The sequence below is a fragment of the Protopterus annectens genome, chromosome 11.part0 (assembly GCF_019279795.1).
Source record: "Protopterus annectens isolate FY-2018-M chromosome 11.part0, PAN1.0, whole genome shotgun sequence".
Classification (NCBI taxonomy): Eukaryota; Metazoa; Chordata; order Ceratodontiformes; family Protopteridae; genus Protopterus; species Protopterus annectens.
In genome coordinates, this window is record NC_056745.1 from 281,577,587 (window position 1) to 281,599,107 (window position 21,521).

At 33.6% G+C, this 21,521-nt stretch overlaps 1 protein-coding gene across 17 annotated transcripts in view; it reads right to left on the reverse strand.

Moving 5' to 3' along the window:
* Nucleotides 1–1,054: 1,054 nt before the first annotated feature.
* The window catches only part of MYBPC1 (myosin binding protein C1), a 378,023-nt gene continuing 357,556 nt past the window's right edge, over nucleotides 1,055–21,521 (reverse strand). For 16 of the 17 annotated variants that reach the window (XM_044087757.1, XM_044087759.1, XM_044087760.1 and 13 more), the window contains one exon: nucleotides 1,055–5,202. In XM_044087757.1, the coding sequence (XP_043943692.1) occupies nucleotides 5,102–5,202 (101 nt within the window). In that variant the 3' untranslated portion in view covers nucleotides 1,055–5,101. Of the gene's footprint in view, nucleotides 5,203–16,196; nucleotides 16,236–21,521 lie in introns of all 17 variants that reach the window. The other variant, XM_044087762.1, reaches the window with a different exon arrangement.

Genomic DNA, 21,521 nt, shown 5'->3' on the forward strand with positions numbered 1-21,521 from the left:
ATGTGATAATCTACTAAGGATACTCTTGGTTGCTTATTGCATTGCTAGCACCTTCCAAAAAAATAAAATCGGTAACTAGGATTTCTACACTGTGCTAAGCATTATCTCAGAATAAAACCAACGCCATGTTATAGCCCTCCTCTTAAGTAGGGTTCTCTATGATTCAGTTCTGTGTAGTATTAGTATTAGTATGTAAGCTGGGCTGCAATGAACTCTGTTACAAGCTGAGATGATTAAATCATATATTCATCAGAATTACTATACACCTCTCATTGTCTCTTGCTATCTTTGTCTGTGTAAGCTGGTATAACCTCACCAAATCGATAAAAAGGTCTTCCAGCAGCAGAAATCAGCATCTGGAGATCAGAAGTCATGGTTTTATACGGTGAAGGAGTGGTTTGCTCTCTGCAGTACAGGAAAGAGTGGTTATCGGGTTGCACAACAGATATGGTAATGATATATTTGCTTGCCGCATGACACTGAGATGGAACTCAGTGCCAAATGTCATTCGAAGTAATAGGGAAACGCTTCCTTTCTCACATCCTCTCTTACTTCCACATTGAAGTGTATGTGCAACATAACAGAAGTACTAGATTATTCTGCAGTTCTACTCCCAGCCAGACTCCTTATTTCTGCTCACCTGTCATATTGTCTGTTCTTTCTTTGGTGCTTACAGTGCCTTTGTCTTTTCTTATTTAAGACACCCAAATATACCATTTCTCTTTTCAATTCAGCTGTTGAAAACTGGAGTTTATTCAGGGTTATATTTTTATCCAATTATATAAACTATGCTTGCAGTCTTTTTAAGTACTGAATGATGACTTTTACTTTAGTGTATTAATACTGTCTAACTTTGGTATGTAGAATTTTACCATATACTGTGTCAACAAAATTGTATCTCGGCACTCAGCTTGTATTTTCTTTGACATGTAAGTGTCACTATTTTTGTAGAGATTTTCTCTCTGGGACTTCAGAGAATATGGTGTCTGCTCAGGGAGACAACCTAGTAATTGAATGAATGAATGAATGAATGAATAACATACAACCAAATAAATTGGATTTATTAGATTTTATTTTATAATTTGTTGTCACAATGCAAACATGGGCTTTTTATGCACAATTATAGAAGCACTATAAACTGAACTTTATTCCACACATTTATTAAAATTCATCTTTTAGTTTTAACAGTTACTGGCCATTTCAGCATTGACCAGCACTTGCCCTTTTCTGTCAAGGTTTGAGGTCACATTTATGGTGTTGTAATTCTGATATGCTATCTTTGGCAAAGGAGACCTTAAACAAAAAATCAAGTTGTTTAGTTACCATATAGCTAGTATCTGACAAGCCTTAGTATTTTATCAAACCAATCTGTGATCACACTGCAACAAGTTAAACATATTTTAATATGTATACATACTTCATGAATTAAACAGCATTTCATGGTATTAAACATTTATCTTAGACTTCTGATTAATGATGAAATCAAGAAGAGAATGAATTGCTCTACATTTGTGAATGTATATATAAATAGGTACAGTATAAAATAAATATATAAGAAAATTCAAAGTTACAGCACATCTCTTTCTCTTTTTCATGTTTTATGATCATATAATCACATGCAAAACATTTTTCTGAATTATATATTTTAAAAGACTTCTGATGATTTATCTGAACAAAAACACAAAAATATCTTGACACTGGCAGCTTGTTTAACTAGGTTATTAAAAAATAATCTTGGAGTTTATCTCTCATCTAAACATAACTTTTATTACTGATGCACTTTCCAAAGAATGCACAGAATTCCCAAAAAGCAATCTGTGTTTGTGGTTCTGTATCAAAGCCACTATATTTTGATATATTATGTAAGCTGATCAGCTGCCCTTACTTGCATAAATCTATGATTACAAAACTGTCCTTCATAATATTTGATATAAAAATATTAGATAAATTATATCAGAAATGGATAAAACAACTTTTCTGCAAAAAATCAGATTTTCAGATATACTCGATTTGTTGACTTCCCTGTTTTAATACCTTTTCAGAACAGAGGCTATAAAACTATGGCAAATAACATAAACATGCAATTAGCTTAAGTCTGACTAGAAGATATTTATCTTTTCTGCAATGCTTTAAGTAAGGTGCTGTTTTGCTTTTTAAAAATACATCTGTATTTTGGGAATTAGGATACTGCTAAAAGATACCTTGGTTTTAGTCTTTGCCTATTATCTCCTTAATTTCTATATCCATGTGACTTTTAAAGAAAAAGCACATTTGCTACATCTCTTCTGCTCCTTTTGACTTACAATACTCATGACATTACATGCATAAACCTTTTAAGCAATCTGCATATTAACCATCTACATAACTGTTCTCCTTTTAAATCATTAATAAACATTCTTATTACAGGTTCACACATTTATAAGTTTGCTTTCACTCTGAATCTGATCCATCTCTAAGTAATGTTACACTGCAGAGCAATTCTCTTATAAATATAACTTACTATTTCATAATATACATCATGTGCTCTTTGTCTGTTACTTGAGTAACACTACATGACAACTGCAAAATAATAATGCAACCCAAAATTCATCATTCAGAGATTTGTAGGTAGCTTGGATTTCTTAGTTTGTACAGTTATGCTGTTACATGGTGCAGTGTTCCATAATTGGGGGGGGGGGGGGGGGGGGTAGTATTGGTTTTTGGTTCTACAATTATGACAATAAATTACATGTCACTTTTCAGACTAATGGTTTAAAAATATGCAAGTATTTAAACAAAACATAAACTATTGCATTTTAAGGGAACACTTTTTATAAAGCTCCATAAAGATATTTTCTGACAATGAGTAGTAACTATTTTCATAAATCACATTAATCATAAACATTTAGCATAAGATCAGCAGCTGTGTTATATCTGGGGATCCTAATATGTTTTTACAACTACCTTTTATAATATATACACGGTAATGTAATAAGTACTATTTAAAATCTAGTTCAGTTGAGATTTCTTTTTCAAGTACAATGATAGTTTGACAACACTGACAATTAGGTGAAAGTTATTCAGAGAAATGAATCGGATGAAGAAGATATATCTTTGCTGAACAGTGATATGTAAATATGGAAATTGGTCTTTCTGGCATCTTGGAAAATAACAGGCCAAAAAACTAAGGAAATGGGATGACCATCCCTGGGTTAATTAAAGCATCAAGCTGCCAGTTAAATATAAAAGACACAGGCAAAGTACAGAGGCTTTAAACATTATAAAATGACACCGATAATGGGACTTTTACCATTGACAGAGCATCAGACTACATAACAGTACTAGAATTGAATCAAATGGATTGAAAGGGAATTCAATGTTAATATTCTTTTGATAGAAAAGAAAAGGGTCATACAGGGCTTTCACTGTCTCTCTTGTTTCAAATAATTAAAATATTAAGCTCTCAGTTAATGTTCATAGCTCAGAATTCACCAGTGCACCACTTTTGGATGTAACACATATACAAACCATTTACATTTTTTGTACTGAACTATTTGAAGTATTCATGTTTTTTAAAGTGCTATGCATACATCTTTGAGTGCAAAGCCGATAAGACAGCAAAGGGAACATTGTTTTCTTCAGAATATAGCAATAAAAAATCACCTCTGTGCCCACCCATTGAAGGTCACCTGTTCCAGAACTCTGTTTATGACATCAGATTATCGCTGACTAACATTTAGTCATCATTTTCATACTAATTCTAGTATACTATTTCAGTGTAATACAGGCAACTACTTTTCTTTCTGTTTTATTTACTCAGACGGCACAGAGATATGGGTGGAGTGACCATAACATATATCAGTTTCCGATGCCTCAGTTTTCTAACAAAGGTAAATGAACTAGTCTGTTGTGAATGCATTTCTCCCATGTCCCATGCAGCAAGGGTAAGGTTAAGGGCAGTAAGGTTTAATAGACATTTTTAGAGTAACCAATTCAACCAACATGCTGTTGAAAGGCAGGAAGAAACTATAATAGCTGAAACATACACACACACACACACACACACACACACACACACACACACACACACACACACACACACACACACACAAAGACATGAATAGAACACACATATTTCATACAGAACATAACCAAAAATCAGATCTGAACCGGATCTCTGGAGCTGCAAGGCAGAAACAGTGACGGCTCAGCTAACATATAAATAAACAAATACACATGAATATCACAAATCTTCTGGTAGTTTTTCAATTTTCAGTGAAAAGCTTTGGTAGTATGGCTATGTAATGAAATAATATTTACCTTGTTGAAACATTATGTGAAACAGTATACCTAGGTATTGTTAGTTGTCTAAGATATATAATAAATCTATTAAAATTAGGTCATACAAATAAAGGAAATAGTATTGTGGAAATAAATACCCTGCAGTGGACCAGTTGATGATTTCAAGCTATAGCTTTTCTATAAAGTTTGCAATTTATGCAGGTCTGACTCATTTATAATTGGTTACTATATTTAACAACGTTATTGTTTATATGGCCATTGTTTATGTAAACGCTGCTCATCAGATCTGTTAGTCAACTGTATAGTTTTACTAAATGGTGACATAATTAGAAGTATCTGCTTTGTTGAAACTGAATGAACAATAGTAGTTACTCTTTGTTTTCAGCTACTATAACTGTATTTAATAGTACATGACTAATATGCATGTTAATTTACTGTACAGTTTGCCGATCCTGTTGAAATTAATCACACATCAAAAAGACACAATACTGTTAGCTAATTCAGTTTTAATTGCTGGTTTCTAAAATAAACAGACGATTCATTGTTAACAGAAATGATCACATGATGTACTATACTTATTTTACAGTCTCTATTTCTCTTTTTCAAAATTTAAGGCAAACTTTGTACCATACTGGATTATATTTGCAGACTGTGATTTATTCTCTCAATCAGCATAGGCAATCCACTTGCATATCTTGTCCTTGATAATGCAAGAAGAAATTTCTATCGCCTTCCTGCGTGGTTAATGCAGTAATTTAAATGGAGAATAATTCTAGTTAATTATTTTGATGCAAATGCATTAAAGTGCCCTAGGAAAATATTATTTTTTCTCAGTTTCATTCACTTTTATTCCACGCATATATGATTGAATCGCACTTTCAGGTACTCCCTGCATCAAAAGTTCATAGTAGGTTATGCCACCTGTAAATTGAAAAAATAATGAAAAAATGTTATCATTCATTTTACACTTATAGTCAAATTTACACTATCTATAACACATTGTCCCCTGTCAGCCCTATACATAATATCGTTTTCTGTCCAAGAATAGCTCATTATTACAGTCTTTGTGTTTCTTTCCAAGTTCTTAGAAACCTAAATGAAACTGCACTCAGTTTGTGTCATCATTTTAAACATGATGGTTTGTTAGTAAAATCTGCAAGTAGCTATTATTTATTCATGCTTTATTATTATCACAATAGCCAGCAGTATGTTTAGATTTATTTCAGCAAAATTAGATTATTGAGTTTTTAAAAATATTTGCTTTATATTTCGAAGTGCGTTTGCATAACATTTGCATTACAATTTTAAATACTTAGAAGTATTATGACTGAAATGTACAATGCACTGAAATACGTTTGTATCAATATTATCAAACAAATGGTGGTGGTTAATACAGCACAGGAAATAACACTAATAAATAATACTTTAAATGTAGACAAATATAAATATGTCTAAGTATATATATTTATTCTGATAAATGTATTGCCTTTATTTTTTGTGTTTCGCTAAGAGAGTTATAGCTTAAAAAAAGGACATTAAAATGTTGCTTATTTTACCTGTTTATGTAGCCAAGATTGGTAAATAATGCATTTATAATTACTGTGACACAGATAAACCTAAAGCATTTTTAGTTAGTTAAATATGTCATACAGACTAATCTTGTTTATTGTAGTCTTTTTCCCAGACTGTCAGGGAGTTGTGCTTCATGCTATGTTTCAATCAAAAATGAAGTTAGTCTGCATCAGTCACTGGAAAAAATGATAGAAAACGAGAATACGGTTTATAAAAAGGGCCTTTCATGATTTCAGATTTTAAAAGCAAGCATGAGAGTAGACAGCAGCTGTCATTGAATCCTGGATGACATGAGTCAGTTCCATTCCATCACAGATATGCAAAGCATTATTATAGTTTTTGAAAATAAAAAACTTAGCTTGCATTTTGTACTTAAAGCACAGTGTCTTTTTGCTGCTTAGTGGGAGTACCCTCAAATGGCACATACTAGAATTACAAGTGGTTGATCTATCAGTGCATGCTAGAAGGACAGCTAAAACACTGCAGTGTTTTGCCATAATCCCTCTTATACTCCTGCAGAAGCCTCACAGTTCTGTCCTTCCTGGTGATTTTGAATCTAAATTACAAGACTTAATCTGAAGTACAACTACCTAATCTTTTACGTGGCTTTTCTTTCACACTAATTGTAGAAGAGTATATAAGGCCCAGTTTCAACACAGGAAATCATACCTGATTTCAACACTAACCAATTTTTTACATAATGTATATCATTTATATAAACCCAAGGTACACAAAGCCATTTGAGTCACTATCTCTGGGTAAAGACTGCACACACTTGGCTCAGCTATTTGCTCCAGAACTTTCTTCACTGGCAGATGATATTTTTATATGAAATGGCAAAAGTAGACTACACCTTGGTTACTACATAGCTTGATGCATCCACCATACCCAGTCTATGCTAAAAATACTTCTCACACTTCAGGATAAGTTCTTCCCCATGACAACAAAGAGAAAAAGAACAGAAAATGAACATTAGCTATCCCCTAAAATTAAAGTTTGCTACTGAAAACAAGTATTGCCTAGTATGTACAGAACTCTAAATAACAATTCCACTGGCCTACAGTACTGTAGGATAATGGCAAAATGCAAACAAAAAAAAATCATTCCGCATGAACCCAAACAATTTTGGAATAAAATTAAAAAATTAACAGGAAAACAAAGTCAATATTTTGTAGGCAGATCAGTGATGGTCTTCACAGCCTACTCTGAAGCAATTTAGCAGCACCTATAACCTTCAGGTCAGTCAGACACCAGTTATGGCATCAGTCTTTGGATGAGAAATGTGTCGATCTTTGGATGAGAGATTACTGAGGCCCCATCTGATTGAGTTGGTGATAGCTCAGGTCGATGTAAAAGATCCTACTGTACTTATGGAAAATAATAGGGGTTCTTTATTTAAAACATTATTTACAATACTATTTGCAAACTTACATACTTACAATTTATACAGTGTACATTTTTCCATTCTTCTCTGTTATTGTCATACAGTAATACGTATCTTACTTTTCATTATTTTGTTAAATTTCTACCATCACTATCTTTATTTGACCTCCACTCCTTTTTCCACAACCACCATCTAATTGTTCTTAGAATTATTGCTAGTCTCCATTTACCATTAAACCTGATTTCATTTTTCCTTTCATTTCAAATGGTTCACACAATGTAAAATCTTTTATCTATTTCTTATTTTTATGGCTATAATATCCATACATAATCATATCCATATTTATTTCATTTACCTCCTTTGTATTTTCAAAGAAATTTTCTTTATATAATTTTTCCCAAATTTGCAAACTTTGTACATCGTAAGAAAACATGTTCTGCAGTTTCTACTTTACCACAATATATACAAAGTCTTTTACTGATTTTTTTTTTTATGTGGCATATTTACTTTTACTGGTAATTTATTAACCAGTAATGTCCATAAAAAAATCTTGATATTATACTTGCTTATTACACCATTCTTTTCGTACTTGTATAGCTTTACCTTTTTCATTCACTAGCTCAGCCCAAGGATTAACATAATAATATTGTATCATGATATTTTTATACTAAACTTTTCTCTCATTTTCTGTTTCATCAGTTTCTATTTCTGTTTCCGTTTAATCAATTTTTATTTTCCATAAAATCATTTTTTTCTTGATAACATCTCATTTCTTCATTTAAATCTTTGAAATTTTTTAACTTATCCCAATGTCACTCATATCTGTACTTTAGTAAATTTGCTACTAACTTTGAATTTTTATCATTTATTCAAAACAAAACTTTATACAAATTAAAAAATAATAATAAAAAAAAAAAACAAACAAAAAAAAACCCCAGCATAAGCACCATCATCATCATCAACCTCCATTTTCCAATTTTTCTATATGGGGTTGGGGTGGTTGTGTCAGCTATTGCCATTTCACTGTATTCAAAGCCATTCTCCTGCCTTCTTTGACACTCATGTCTGACTGTTGCAGGTCTTCTCTCACACAAGCCGTCCACCTCTTTGCTGGACACCCTTGTTTCCTCTTGCCTTCTTCCTGTCTGTCCCAAATCTTCTTCACCAGATTGTCTGCTGCTTTTCTGCACATGTGACCAAACCACCTTAATCTGTTCTCTTTGACCTTTTTTCAATTGATGCTACTTTGACTTCTGTTCATTTGTCCTCATTTCTTCTTCTGTCCCACAACGTGCATCCTACAACCCATCTCAGACACTTCATCTCCATCAATTCTAGCCTCTTTAACTGCTCAGTCTTTACTGCTCAGGTTTATGTACCATACAGTAGTACTGGTCACATGACTATTTCCTACACCTTACTTTTCAGCTTCTTTGGCATTCTTCTCTCATAAACTACACCTAATGCTCTGTGCCAGTTGGCTGCAGCCCTTCTGATTCTAGCTTTGACCTCCTTATTCAGACTTCTCTTCTCCTCAACCACACCCCCCATATACCTGAAGCTGTTAACCTGCTCCACTATTTTCCCTTCTTTCTCAATTCTCAGCTTCTTTTGATTTCCCTCATTTGCTGCCATCACCACTGTCTTATCTATACTCAGTTTCATCCCATGTGGCTTCAGTTTTGCATTCCATTCCCCTATCCTTTGTTGAAGTTCTTCCTCAGAGTCTGTCTGTAATGCCATGTCATCTGCATACAGCCACCTTGTTGATCTTTCCCCTCAAACCTGTTTTCTAATTTAGTCCATCACCAGCATGAACAGTAGTGGGCTCAGAGTTGAACCACACCAACTTCCACTGGGAACCCCTCTGTGAGACTGAATATTGTTCATGCCTGAGTCATTGGGTTCTTGTACATAGCTTACACTAATTCTACCAATGTTTCTTGGACTCTGAATTACCGCAGGACTGCCTGAATGAGCTGTCTTGGGACATTGTCATATGCTTTCACCAAGTCTAGGAAAGCCAAGTTGGACTATTTCCTTATTTTTATCTTCTTCTCAATTATCTGTTTCACTGCAAATATCAAGTCAGTTATGCTGGATCCTGATCTGAATCTGAACTGCTCATCTACCATCTTACTTTCTACTACTGTGTGTATTTGTTTGTCAGGCGCCCCTCTCCAGAACTTTCATGCAGTGTGGCAGAGTTTGTTACTTCTGCACTGTCCACAGTTGTGTATATCCCTTTTGTTCTTGACTACTGGCACTAGTCCTTATTCTCCAGTCATCTGGGATACACCTTTTTCTCCATACTGCTATGAGTACCCTCAGGAAGCATCTCACCCAGCATCTTTATTACATCTGCAGTGACCTCATCTAAGCCTGCTATTTTCTTGACTTCATTTTCTTTAGTGCTGTTCTTATTTCTTCTATGGTGGGTTCCTCCTTTTTTTTCAATTATAGGCTGTTTCTGGGGCAGTACAGCTTCTGTGGGGTTGTCTTCATTCAGCAGCTGCTGGAGGTGCTTCTTCCATCTGGGTTTGATGTCCTGTGCACTGGTGAGCAGGTTGTTGCTGGCATCACTTACAAAGGGTGTCCGACTGGGTTTATTACTACTAAACCTCCATCTTCCTTATTCATATACAAGACTCCTCAGTTAACTGGATTGACTTTTGAACCCCATATAAAAGAACAAATTACTTGTAGTATTTCTTTTTCATAGATTATTGGCAACATATAAACATTAAAATATACAATATGTCACTGTATAACCGAATTAATAAAATAAACCTTTTTATTAATGATAGTGTGTACATTTTCCAAAAACAGCAAAGCTCCTATATTTCATCTATTATCCTATTCCGTTATTCCTCACTTACATTTTTTACCCCCAAATCTTATTCCTAACACAGCGATTTCTTCCATCGAAAAAGATACTCCCCTTATCTTTACTATATCACCTAGTCCTTACATTTTTTTCATTATTTAAAGTCATGCCTATTATGTTTAAATATTGATGTGCATAACATATAACTTCTTTCATCTAGACTTTGTTTCTTGTCATCAGTACAATATCATCTGAATAAGTAAACATAACTGGAATTTTTATCCCTTCATTAGTAATATAAGTAGCACCTTTCATATGCAAATGTATATCTCTAACTTATACATTCATAACTAATGCAAATAATGTGCTACTCATAAGAAATCCCTGACATATGCCATTTTATTTTATCTATTTATTTGCTTAACCATCAAGTCACTAACATTCTTACTTTATTACTATTTGCAGAACAACACACATTCTTAATTTTTCTCACTAATGTTTTTATCTTCCATAATTGTCAGCAAAAGTTCATGTTGTAATGTATCAAATGCTTTATTTAAATATCCGATCATGATCTTGGTCTCATTACTTCTGTTTAGAATATCATACACATTTCCCCTTACTATTAATAATAATTCCTGACATTCTTTTCCCTTTAAACCATATATGATATCTTCTGTAATATGTTTCAATTTACTTTTCATTCTCTTTTGAATTATTTTCATAAAAATCTTTCTGCATTGTTCAATACTATAGGTCTCAAATTTTTAATTTTATTTTTTTTATTCTTTTTTCCATACAAATTTAATTATATCACTGCATAAATCTTTATACATAAATTAAACACTCATTCATAACTTTTAAGAAGTGTTTTATTTTTCTTCCATCTGTAAGGTTCTTATAAAATTAGTATCCTATTCCATTTGGTTATGAAACCTACTATAAATTAACTTGTCCTTATCTAATTCATATAAGGAAACCTTGTTTTTCTAATTCTTTATTTTCTTGTTATGGCATTTTTTAGCATGCCATTCTTTTTGTACTTTCTATCTTGACACATTTTCTTTACATAATTTATTACGATATTCATAATTTGTTCCTGAGATCTTCTTATCTCTCCTCTACCATATTTTATTTCTCTCATTATGGTAGTATTCTCTTTAACTATGCAACTCAAATACACCGATACCTTTTCTCTTTTACCTTGCAAATAATATTTTTTTCTTAAAAATAATTATTTCATTTTCTCTTTATTCTTTTCATAAATTTTCTGTTCTATCATATAATACTCCTTTCCAAACAATTTAAGGCATCTATATACATTGTTTTATATTTTCTGCTTTTCTTACATCTGACTACCATTCTAAAAAACATCTTATATATTTTTCTTTAAAAACTAGCCACCACTCAGACATGTTTTTAAAGCACACTCTTGTAGAAATTTAATCTTTCCATAATTGAATACTTATTTTCTTTTCATTTTCATCTCATAATTTTCTCATTTATTCTTTTTATTCCTTTTCCCAATCTGATGTACTCCTTATCCTGGATCTCTAGCCATATGGCTGAGTGATATGAAAAGCCTGTTACAAATGTCTGCCCCTTAGCTATATTTAAACCTTGTGGTATAATAAAATAGTATATTTCACTTTTATATAGACCTCAATTTTATTTCTGCAAATTATGCCAAATCCACATTTTATGACTTCTGAATGTTCTTACCATCATTTCTTCTTTTTCCTCTTAAATCACAACTAAAATCTCACATTAATATTATATTCATATTAATTACTATATGATCTACAATTTTAAGAAATGCATTTTCCCTTTTTTACTTGTAATATAGGCATACCCTGCTATAATTATATGCACCTGATTATGTCATCTGAGATCAACAATAGTTAATCTTCCAGTCATTAACAATGTTATCTTCAATATTTTCACTGACTTCCTACGAAGTATAGTTATGCCAGAACATAATTATTTTCCTAGATTCCATATTGCATCTCCTCTCCAAAGTTTCTTTGCTTGTATTCTCTATTTTTGTGTCACAAATCTTACATCTTCCTATATTATTATGTTGATATCACATTTACTACACCAATTTACAATGCCTATTCTTCTACTTATATTTGAATACTATTTATATTTACTAAAAGAACTTTAAAATTGTTATTATGTCTATGCTGTAGCATACCAGAAATTATGTACATTTTAAGTATTTATTTCATGCATCATCCATTTCCTTTCTTTTTCTATTTTACACTTATCCCTTTAAATTTTGTTTTTCTGCCTACTACTTCCTCTGTTTTATTGGGACTGCTTGTTCTCTCTGCATACTGTTCTCACTTTTGTTTTCTTCTTCTTCATTTTCTCTAGATTACAATCTGTCCATAAATGCCAAATCGTGTTACATTTGTAACATTTCAATCCACACCTCTTTGCATCATGACCTCTTTCCCCACAAATATAACATTTCCTCTTATCACAATTGCTTATCAAATGATCATTTTCCCATAACAAACAGGTTTAGTTTGTCTCCAATATTTTACAACACCCGTTTCTCTCTATATTTATCATACTAGGGATATGAACATTTTTTTATTTACCATTTTCAGTACAACATGACAGTCCCATCCACCAGTCCACAATCATCTGTTAACATACAGTTTGCTAATGTCCATAACTTCTTTATAAATTTCATTTAAACATCTCTTTAAAGTCTCTTTTTCAACTTCATTTCAAAATTGAACATTTATTGACTTTTTGTTTCTCTGTGAAATGCAATAACCACATAACAATTCCATGGATTACAGTTCTTTTTCCTCTCATACTCCCCTAAAAAATATTCCAGAACAAAACCAGTCTCAAAAATAATGTCACAGAATGGCTCTTTATGAATAAGAATAAAAGTTCTTACCTCATGAGCCTTCACTTCAAATGGGGCTATTAAATTATCCCAAATGTCATACTTGTCCATTTCTTTTTCTTCTTTATTCTGAATTTTTACCATGAATTTCATTTGATTGTTGACATTTCCATTCCTCTGTTCATCTCTTATCTCTTTCCTTGCAGTTTCCTTAACCGTCTTGGTATATGATTTCTTTTTCTGGCAGTCAGTCTTCTTTTAAAATAGCTTCTGATTCCTCTGATTAGAGTTTATCCATAATGTCATCCCATGAAATATCTTTTCCCCTCTCTGGATCACTCTGCAACAATTCACCCAAAATATCATCCCGTAACCCTCCCAACTGGAGGGTTATAATAAAACATCTATCATTTTTATTGAATGCTTGCATCTGCTGAAACAAAAATTTTTCCTGAAATAACTCCTCACAGTCTTGCTGAGTCTCAATTACTGCACCTGCATTTGTGTCTGTGTATTCTGCCATCTTGGATCTCCTTAAGTGCTGCTCTCCCAGCTAGGATCAGCATTCTCCTATTGAGTATGAGAAGTTCCCTGGAGCTATGACCAAGTTTCCTTTAGTAAATATGAATACCACCTATGGTCTGCCCTGAAAAGAGGCCATAAGGCTAGTGAGACCATCCTGGTCAGCAAAGTGCAAATGAATAAAATGAAAAATACATTACTAATTTTCTTAGAAAGTACAAAACTTATCTAACAGAGGACTATGATAACCCACAGTTGAATATTCTGTTACAGTATTCACTGCCAACTCCTCTACTAGTTGTCACAAGCTTTAGTTAACCTCAGCAAAATCTGCCACTTTGCATGTAATTCTGCTATACCAGAATACCAATACATGACAATGCAAAAGGCAGGGTGTGTCCCTGCTAGCCTAAAAAGCTTATTTCAGACACATGCATTGATCCTTAAATCATTATATATTGGCCACTGCCTATCACTTTCTAGAACTCTTGAGAGGAGATTTTCACAAGATGTTCTATGGTTCACACTTGAAACTTTAAGGTTTCTCTTACCATTCCAAAACATTCAATGGCATCTAATAAGAGGCCCATTTCTGTCACTGATTCTATTGTTTGCAGCTTTGTTCTCAATTATGTTAAATACACACCAAATTTCACCTTATTTGTACCTGCCTTAGAGAAAATGTGGAGTTTTGAAGATAAATGTACAGGCACTAGAGATGTATATGATATAGCCTAGTTACCTCATGTATATGTTTTACCAGAAATCATGGAAATGATAGTGTATAACCAGTCCTTGTGATGGTTAGTGCCTTGGTACAATCACACAGGGTATGGCACCCCAACTGAGGACATCATGGTAAGTTTTGACTTGCTCTATATAAACCTAAAATGTTTTTTTTATGCATATTGTCAATTAATTATAGATTTATGCAACCTTATTCTGTAGCCTTCCAGTCTGCAGCTTGTATTCCTTTCCATTTTCAGTTTCTGTTTTTATATTATTGTATAATGGTTGAAATTGCAGGCCAGTCTGTGCATCATAAATAAATACATCTGTAGTATATAGTATGAAGCACATGCCATAACTTAATGGATTTCTTTAAAATATTATATCAAAATAATTGGCATTCAGTTTGTAAATTTTGCTGTTTCAGATGAACATACATACTTTTGTGCTGAACATGAAATTTTATGCCAATTTATGCACCTTTCTTATTAATCTGTTTCATGCAAAACTGCAAATCATTCTTGAAATAGCTTTCTGATGTAATGATTTGAACTAGCAATTCACATGCGTATGTAATTGTTGTGCAATTGTTACAGCTACTTGTTTCCTTGTTACACTGTCCTTCACATGTTGCAGCTGTTACAGTCACTGATTGTCTTCTTGATACCATATGATTCTGTTGACTGTGTTTAATTTAGCTTAATGGCCTGGGTCTTGCCTGAAAATGGTCCTTGAACCAGTGCACTTACTTGGTTAGTAAAAGGTAAGTAACTAGATAAATAAATAAATCAATCAATAAATAAATAAACCATCAACATATTTCAAATGGCAAAACAGCCCTTAAATAGGTTCATAGGTTCATAGGTTCATACTAGGCTATCTGCCCTAGGGCATTTATAAGCCTAGCCAGAATGTGTTTGGCTTTCGCCACCTATTTTAAATTTATTTTGCTATGCCCTTTTTCGAGGTTAGTATAGTGCCTCTGTCTAACAGTGACACAGAAGTGATACCCGGGGTAAACCTACGATCTCCCATCCACTCATCAAGATTCCTCTTGAAGAGAGTCAATGAGGGACTCTGCCTAACCTGGACTGGGTAAATAGTGTATTTTCTTATTAAATGGTCTGTTCACATTGCTATTAAACGATTATTATGTTACTATAAGAGCTCTAAGGGTATAGCAAAACTGCACTTTATTACTTTTTGTTTAGGCTGTATCAAGATTTATCATTGTAGCTCATAACAGGACATTTTAAGTCAATTTCATGTAATTTAATGATAGTATGAGGCCTGCAGAATGCAGTTTATACCACCTGCAATATAAATAACCACATCTTGTACTAATTCAGTGAAGGGTGTTAATGCTGTATTTAAAAGATTTGCTTCAAATGTGGATTGGCACAGTATGTGCACAGATAAATTAAATATGTACAGATTGTGGTATTGCAATTGGCTGTATCTCCTAGATTGTAGTACTCTTGGGTGATATGAACTGGTTCAGAGAGAGAGAGAAATGAAACAAGTTACAGAGGTACATTGCACAGACATCCCTTCTGGAACTCCTGGAGACTGTTTCTTTCCCGATAATGCAGTCATGCCTTCCTTGTTTATACCTGCTGTAGCACTGCAAGGAAGCACTGGAGGCATTTCAGGAACTTAATTCATTCATGCTATACAGCTTACTGCATAAATATTTGATAAAGTATTGGCAATAATGCTGAAAATCTGACAAATCTACAGTGGAGCACCTGGTAAATGCAAATATATTGTAGATAAGTTCTGCTGCATTTAATGCAATTGTGTTACAGGTTAAAGGAAATGCACATAAATGTTAAATCACAAGTAGCTGAATGATAACTGTTAAGGTGATAACATGCCACACAGAGTACATAAGTATAGACTGGTTAATTAAAGCCTTTACATTTGGTTACTTATTTTACCATACCATGCATGCTTTGTATGGCTTGAGATATAAGCTTCATATGCCATGGCATGACCATATGAAAGCTTACCTTTGATGAAATATACACTCATAAATCCTTATTGTGTAACTAAGAGAAAGAAAAAGAAAGAAAATGGTATAGTAAGCATGTGGTATTTAAAACAAATCAAAAGCATTTGGGGTGACATTACAGCTGCGGAAGAGTGCAGGAGTTATAGAAGTGAGAATGTGAGGCATACATCTGAAAGGATTCACTGCTCTAGCACCTTCAGGTAACATGGCTATCTGCTTTCTTTCCTGGTAGATAATTGGCCTCTTCAGACATTCCAGTGAGGAAACAGTGACAAAAAACAATTATATATCAGAAAACACACTTCAAGCCGACAATATTAACTTCTGTAAACACTGAAAAACATCATGAAATACTCACCAAAGTAGGCAGCAGTGAGCTTTCACAAGTCAGCGCTCTTCTCCCTGCTATGTGCTCTTCTAATTACAAATGCCTAGTGGATTCCACATGGTTATTATTTTATCTCATTTACAAGATACAGAAGCCTGTGATATTAAAACATTATTTCTGTGTGGATGGCCTGAAGTACATAGAAGACTGGCTTCCATCTTTTGTGGGTTTATTTGCCATCCCACATGTCAGAAGGCCAGCCTGGGGTGTTTGTGTGTGTGTGTGTGTGTGTGTGTGTGTGTGTGTGTGTGTGTGTGTGTGTGTGTGTGTGTGTGTGTGTTGTGTGTGTGTGTGTGTGTGTGTGTGTGTGTGTGTGTGTGTGTGTGTGTGTGTGTTAGTCATGAGACAGTGGAATCTACCTTGCTTATTTCAAGGAAGAGATGAGAACCTGTGATTACTGGACTGTCCCCAGGTGGACACCAAACAGTTAGATACAGGCTGCTAACATAACAAGAACAAAGTAGAAGTTCTGTACTGCATGTACAGGAGTGCAGAGCACACATACTGATCTTTGTGCTTGCATACTTTAAGGTAACATATGTTAGGTACATATAAACAATCACTTAATACCTGTACATATTAAAAACAATATATTTCTTATTAGAATGAATAGCTGGCACTCATTGCTGGTCTTGGCTATACACACAATTATTTTAAAAGCACTCTGTTTCTCAGAATGTCATAGCACAATTATCATACATGGAGTCCATTATTTCTGAAAGAAAAACATTCTGCAGTTACTGACAAGTACTGCATATGGTGAACAACTTGTGACAATTACAACAGTCATTTCTTTGCAGTTGCCACAAATAAAATGGCTTCATATGCTTTGCACTTTTTAGGTTCGTTTTTAAGTGGTCTTTCACCAGCTCACTCGATAGGGCATATACAAAGCTGTTCCAGATTTGTTTTCATCAACGTTTTGCCTAATCTGAAATGAAACACTGATTAAAATATGCTGTACAATTTTAAAGAGATGAGATACTTTTCATTTGTTTTCATTATGCACGCATTATCTGTTTGTTATCTCTGTTGCTCCATCTTTTTGTCTGTCAACCTGTCTTAATCCTTCATTAAAGAACTCCACACTAGCAAACACAAAAGCAGTTCAAGAATTTCAGTGTGGTTGACGTCATGCATGCTATATATCTGACTAATCATGTAATTAGATGTAAAAATAATTTTACGATAGAAAGTCTAGAGATCATTGTATTACTTGAAGATCCAGATGGGGTGCCAGGCAGAAACGTGAAGCAGTGGTAAATGACACTCAGAAGGGTCATCACAAAACTGTGAGTCATGATTTTTAGACTAACAGTGATCTTGGAGTTAGTATGTGTACATGTATGTATAGTAAGGTTGTGTAGGGCACAGCCTCCCCATATCGGGGATGCAAGAGGATGAACCCCCCACCCCTGCACAAAATTGCTTTTCAAGTGTTAGAGTGACTTTTGACTCAATGTTTACTTGACAGATTGCAGTTTTGTGATTCCACTTTTCAATCTTGATCAGTACTGCATTGTGGTTCTGTCATGAAGCTGGCCAGATGTGATAGAAATTGCCTAGAATTCAGTTTTGCCTGCTCTGGACTGCTGTCTCTACTGAAAACTACTGAAGGGTTTCACCTCCTCATGGATATTAGTCAGTCAGATACATCTACTGTCTACTGCTCTATCTTCTTAACACTTTCATTTTAGAATTGGAATTACTAATATGTTAATGGTTATATAAAGTAATGTTCATTGGCCCATACACAGAATTAAGAGTGTACATACATATAAATATATACGGGTCTCCTTCTAAATCCCATATTACCAGAAGACTGAATGACACATGACCGAGACCATAAAGCCAAAAATTCAAATTCCTGAAAGTTTAAAACACTGAGTCTCAAAATACTGAAAACTGGAAAGCAACCATAACATGCTATTTTTTATTCCTTGACTTTTGCAGGGGGTGTCACCCACCTGCATCCCCATACTCCCTGCAAATCAAATATACCAACTCCCAGATTGCAGTACTTTGAGGAGAGAACAGTCTAGTGATTGCTAAAGAAGAACTGTCTCTTTAACATTTCAGTACTATGTTACACAGTACAGTACATAATATACCTTTCCACTTCAATAAGATCTCCTGTAGTATTATTATTATGACCAATGAATTTTTTTTAACTAGTAACCACTACTTAAACAAACAATAACACCTGTACTTCTACATTTACCAGTACATTTCTGTTTACAAAACCAGCATTCTTTTACTTTAAAGCTCCATTCTAAATCAACACATACCATTCAATTATTACACCTTCTTTTTTTTCTTTCTTATACTTTAAACTTCCATAAACTACTGCAAAAACAAGAAAACCATGGAATGTCAACTCCGCCATTTTTTTATGTCCTAAGTACAAATCCTTAAAGGAAAAACACAATTAAACCACTTGTTGTTTAACTTTTAATTACATTTCAGTATTCTAGAACACAATCTTCTAAAGTTTCAGGAATTAGAATTTTTGGCTTTATGTTCTCAGTCATGTGTCGTTTGGCCTTCTGGTAATATGGGATTTAGAAGTAGACCCACTTCTAGACATGATCACATATTATTGGTCTTACAGTATGGACAGAAGCATAAATTATAATCTTGCAATTATCTTTCACTTAATTTATCGGTCTGCATAATTCACAGTTCTCTTTTGCAAATAATATTTAGTCATATTCCATAGTTTACTGTGTTATAGCTGACTTCACACTTGTTGGTGGTCTTTAAGATCTGTTTCAAATACCTCTTTGCATGCACTGATTTTTTTCACTCTCTATGTTGCCTCCTATTTTGCTTTGCGCCTCAGAATGTCACCCATAGTATGTGTCTGTTATGCTTCTGACTCTTCATTTATGATAGCAGTAATTACCAAGTTTTGTATTCATTATAGAAATTAAATGATAATTTTAGGTCTCATTTGGGATTTGAACCCAAAACCCTCATCAGTCGGTGCTGCTGTCACTGCCACTGGAATGACAAAAGGCTTCTTACAAATAAGTATTGAGTACTCCCTTTAGAGATTTATCTCATTAGATAGGAAATACCCAGCGCGGTGATTAAGGTCAAACTACAAATACACATGCATGCATACACGCACACACATGTACGCACATGTGCACACAGACAACAAATAGGAATATAGAGAAAACTCTCTGCTTAGGTACTGTTATAACAGTACACCATTTGACTTATGAAAAGCCTGAGTTGTTTTTGTAACTACAAAGAATTTAAAGAAAGCAGAATCATGAAATTGTAACTGGACATAAAACGTTTTGAAAACTTAATCTGACAGCATTTAAATTTCTTCATGTGTGTAACGATCCACATGCAATCAGGTGAAGTATTTTAAACAAGTTCAGTCAAATCCTTGTGGATAAATACAGCATGCAGAAAAGAACATCATCCTCACAACACTTTATGAACTTTGGAATCAGGATAGTGACAGGAGGATATTTTTGCAACTTGTGTTTATTTGCAAGTGGTACTTGTATATCCAGGACTTTATTAGTTATTGTTTCAGAAACAAAGTGTTATTCTTATGGTATGCACTTTTATAGGAGTCTTACATCAAAATGTAGCTAAATCACTTAAGTGGAGGAAAGAGAAGGAAAATCCCCTAGAAACAAATACTGATGATGTGAGTGAAGAATAAGAAATTCCTGGTCCAGTGAGACAGTAAAGGTTCGATGCCATAAGAAAAAGCATGGCAACTGTTTTACAAATTATGTTTTCAGATCTGTTGTACTTCATTTAAGACTGGGTTTATGAGTTATAATCAAGCAGCCTGTTATGATCTATTATAAAATATGGTAAAATTACAAAGTGGAAATAACATTTCTGATATATTTACACCTAACTTAATAGATTTCAGTTTTTTTACATCAGGTATTGAAATACCAAACAAGAGAATAATATGTCTGAAAAAAAATTAAGATAAATTTGCAATCGATCATGTACATTTTACCTCATTTTAAGGTTTACTACAGAATGTATCTGGGTGTTTGTGTCATATGCAGTTCTAAATTCCTCCACTGGTTATGACTCTTTCACCCTGGAATGGTGGTCATTTTATGCAATAGCTTCCCCTCTTTAAAGAAATGTTTTCCCACAATTCCTCTTATTTGTCCTATGCATGGCTTTAATCCCATTTTCCCTCTGTTGTTTTAAAAATATGTGCAGTACCTTAAAACTATGGTAGTCTGCCTCTTTTGTGCAATATGGCTACAAGAAACATATTTCTGTATTTTGCAAAAATAAAGGTATATCAAGTGTCCCTTAACACGTTTATAGCAACTATGATGACCTGAACTTGCAAAACAACTCTAATTGCAGAGAATCAATTGACTAATCCATAGAAATCATAAAAGACTGAAAACAGAAGCATGTGAATGGGGTAACTTTGATTATCTCATACGTGTACAGCTATATCCATAAATTTATAATATGCATGACAATATATTAATTACAGTGTGTAAGACCAAGCATACACAAAACATTCATGATACACATTGACAGCAAGTTCCTGACTTTTTCATCCTTCAGATGAGCTTCTATACCTAGGTCTGAACTGTTTGAGTTGATGGTAGGGATATAAACAATAAAAAACAAGCTGCAAAAACTGATATAACACAAACACTCGGTAGAGAAAACCACTTTATAAAGCAAAGCTTTCGGGCAGAACCCTTCTTCAATACTAAAACATAGCATCAAACATTTCACACTTTAAATACAGGTCATCAGTCACATGATCAGCAGCCAAAAAAATCATGTGACAGCACAAAAACAAAAACAAAAACAAAATATACAATATGAAACAATATAAAACGTATAATAAAACTTTAGAGCATAAAAATCCATTCTATACAACATACATAATTCATGAACAATTACATTACAATT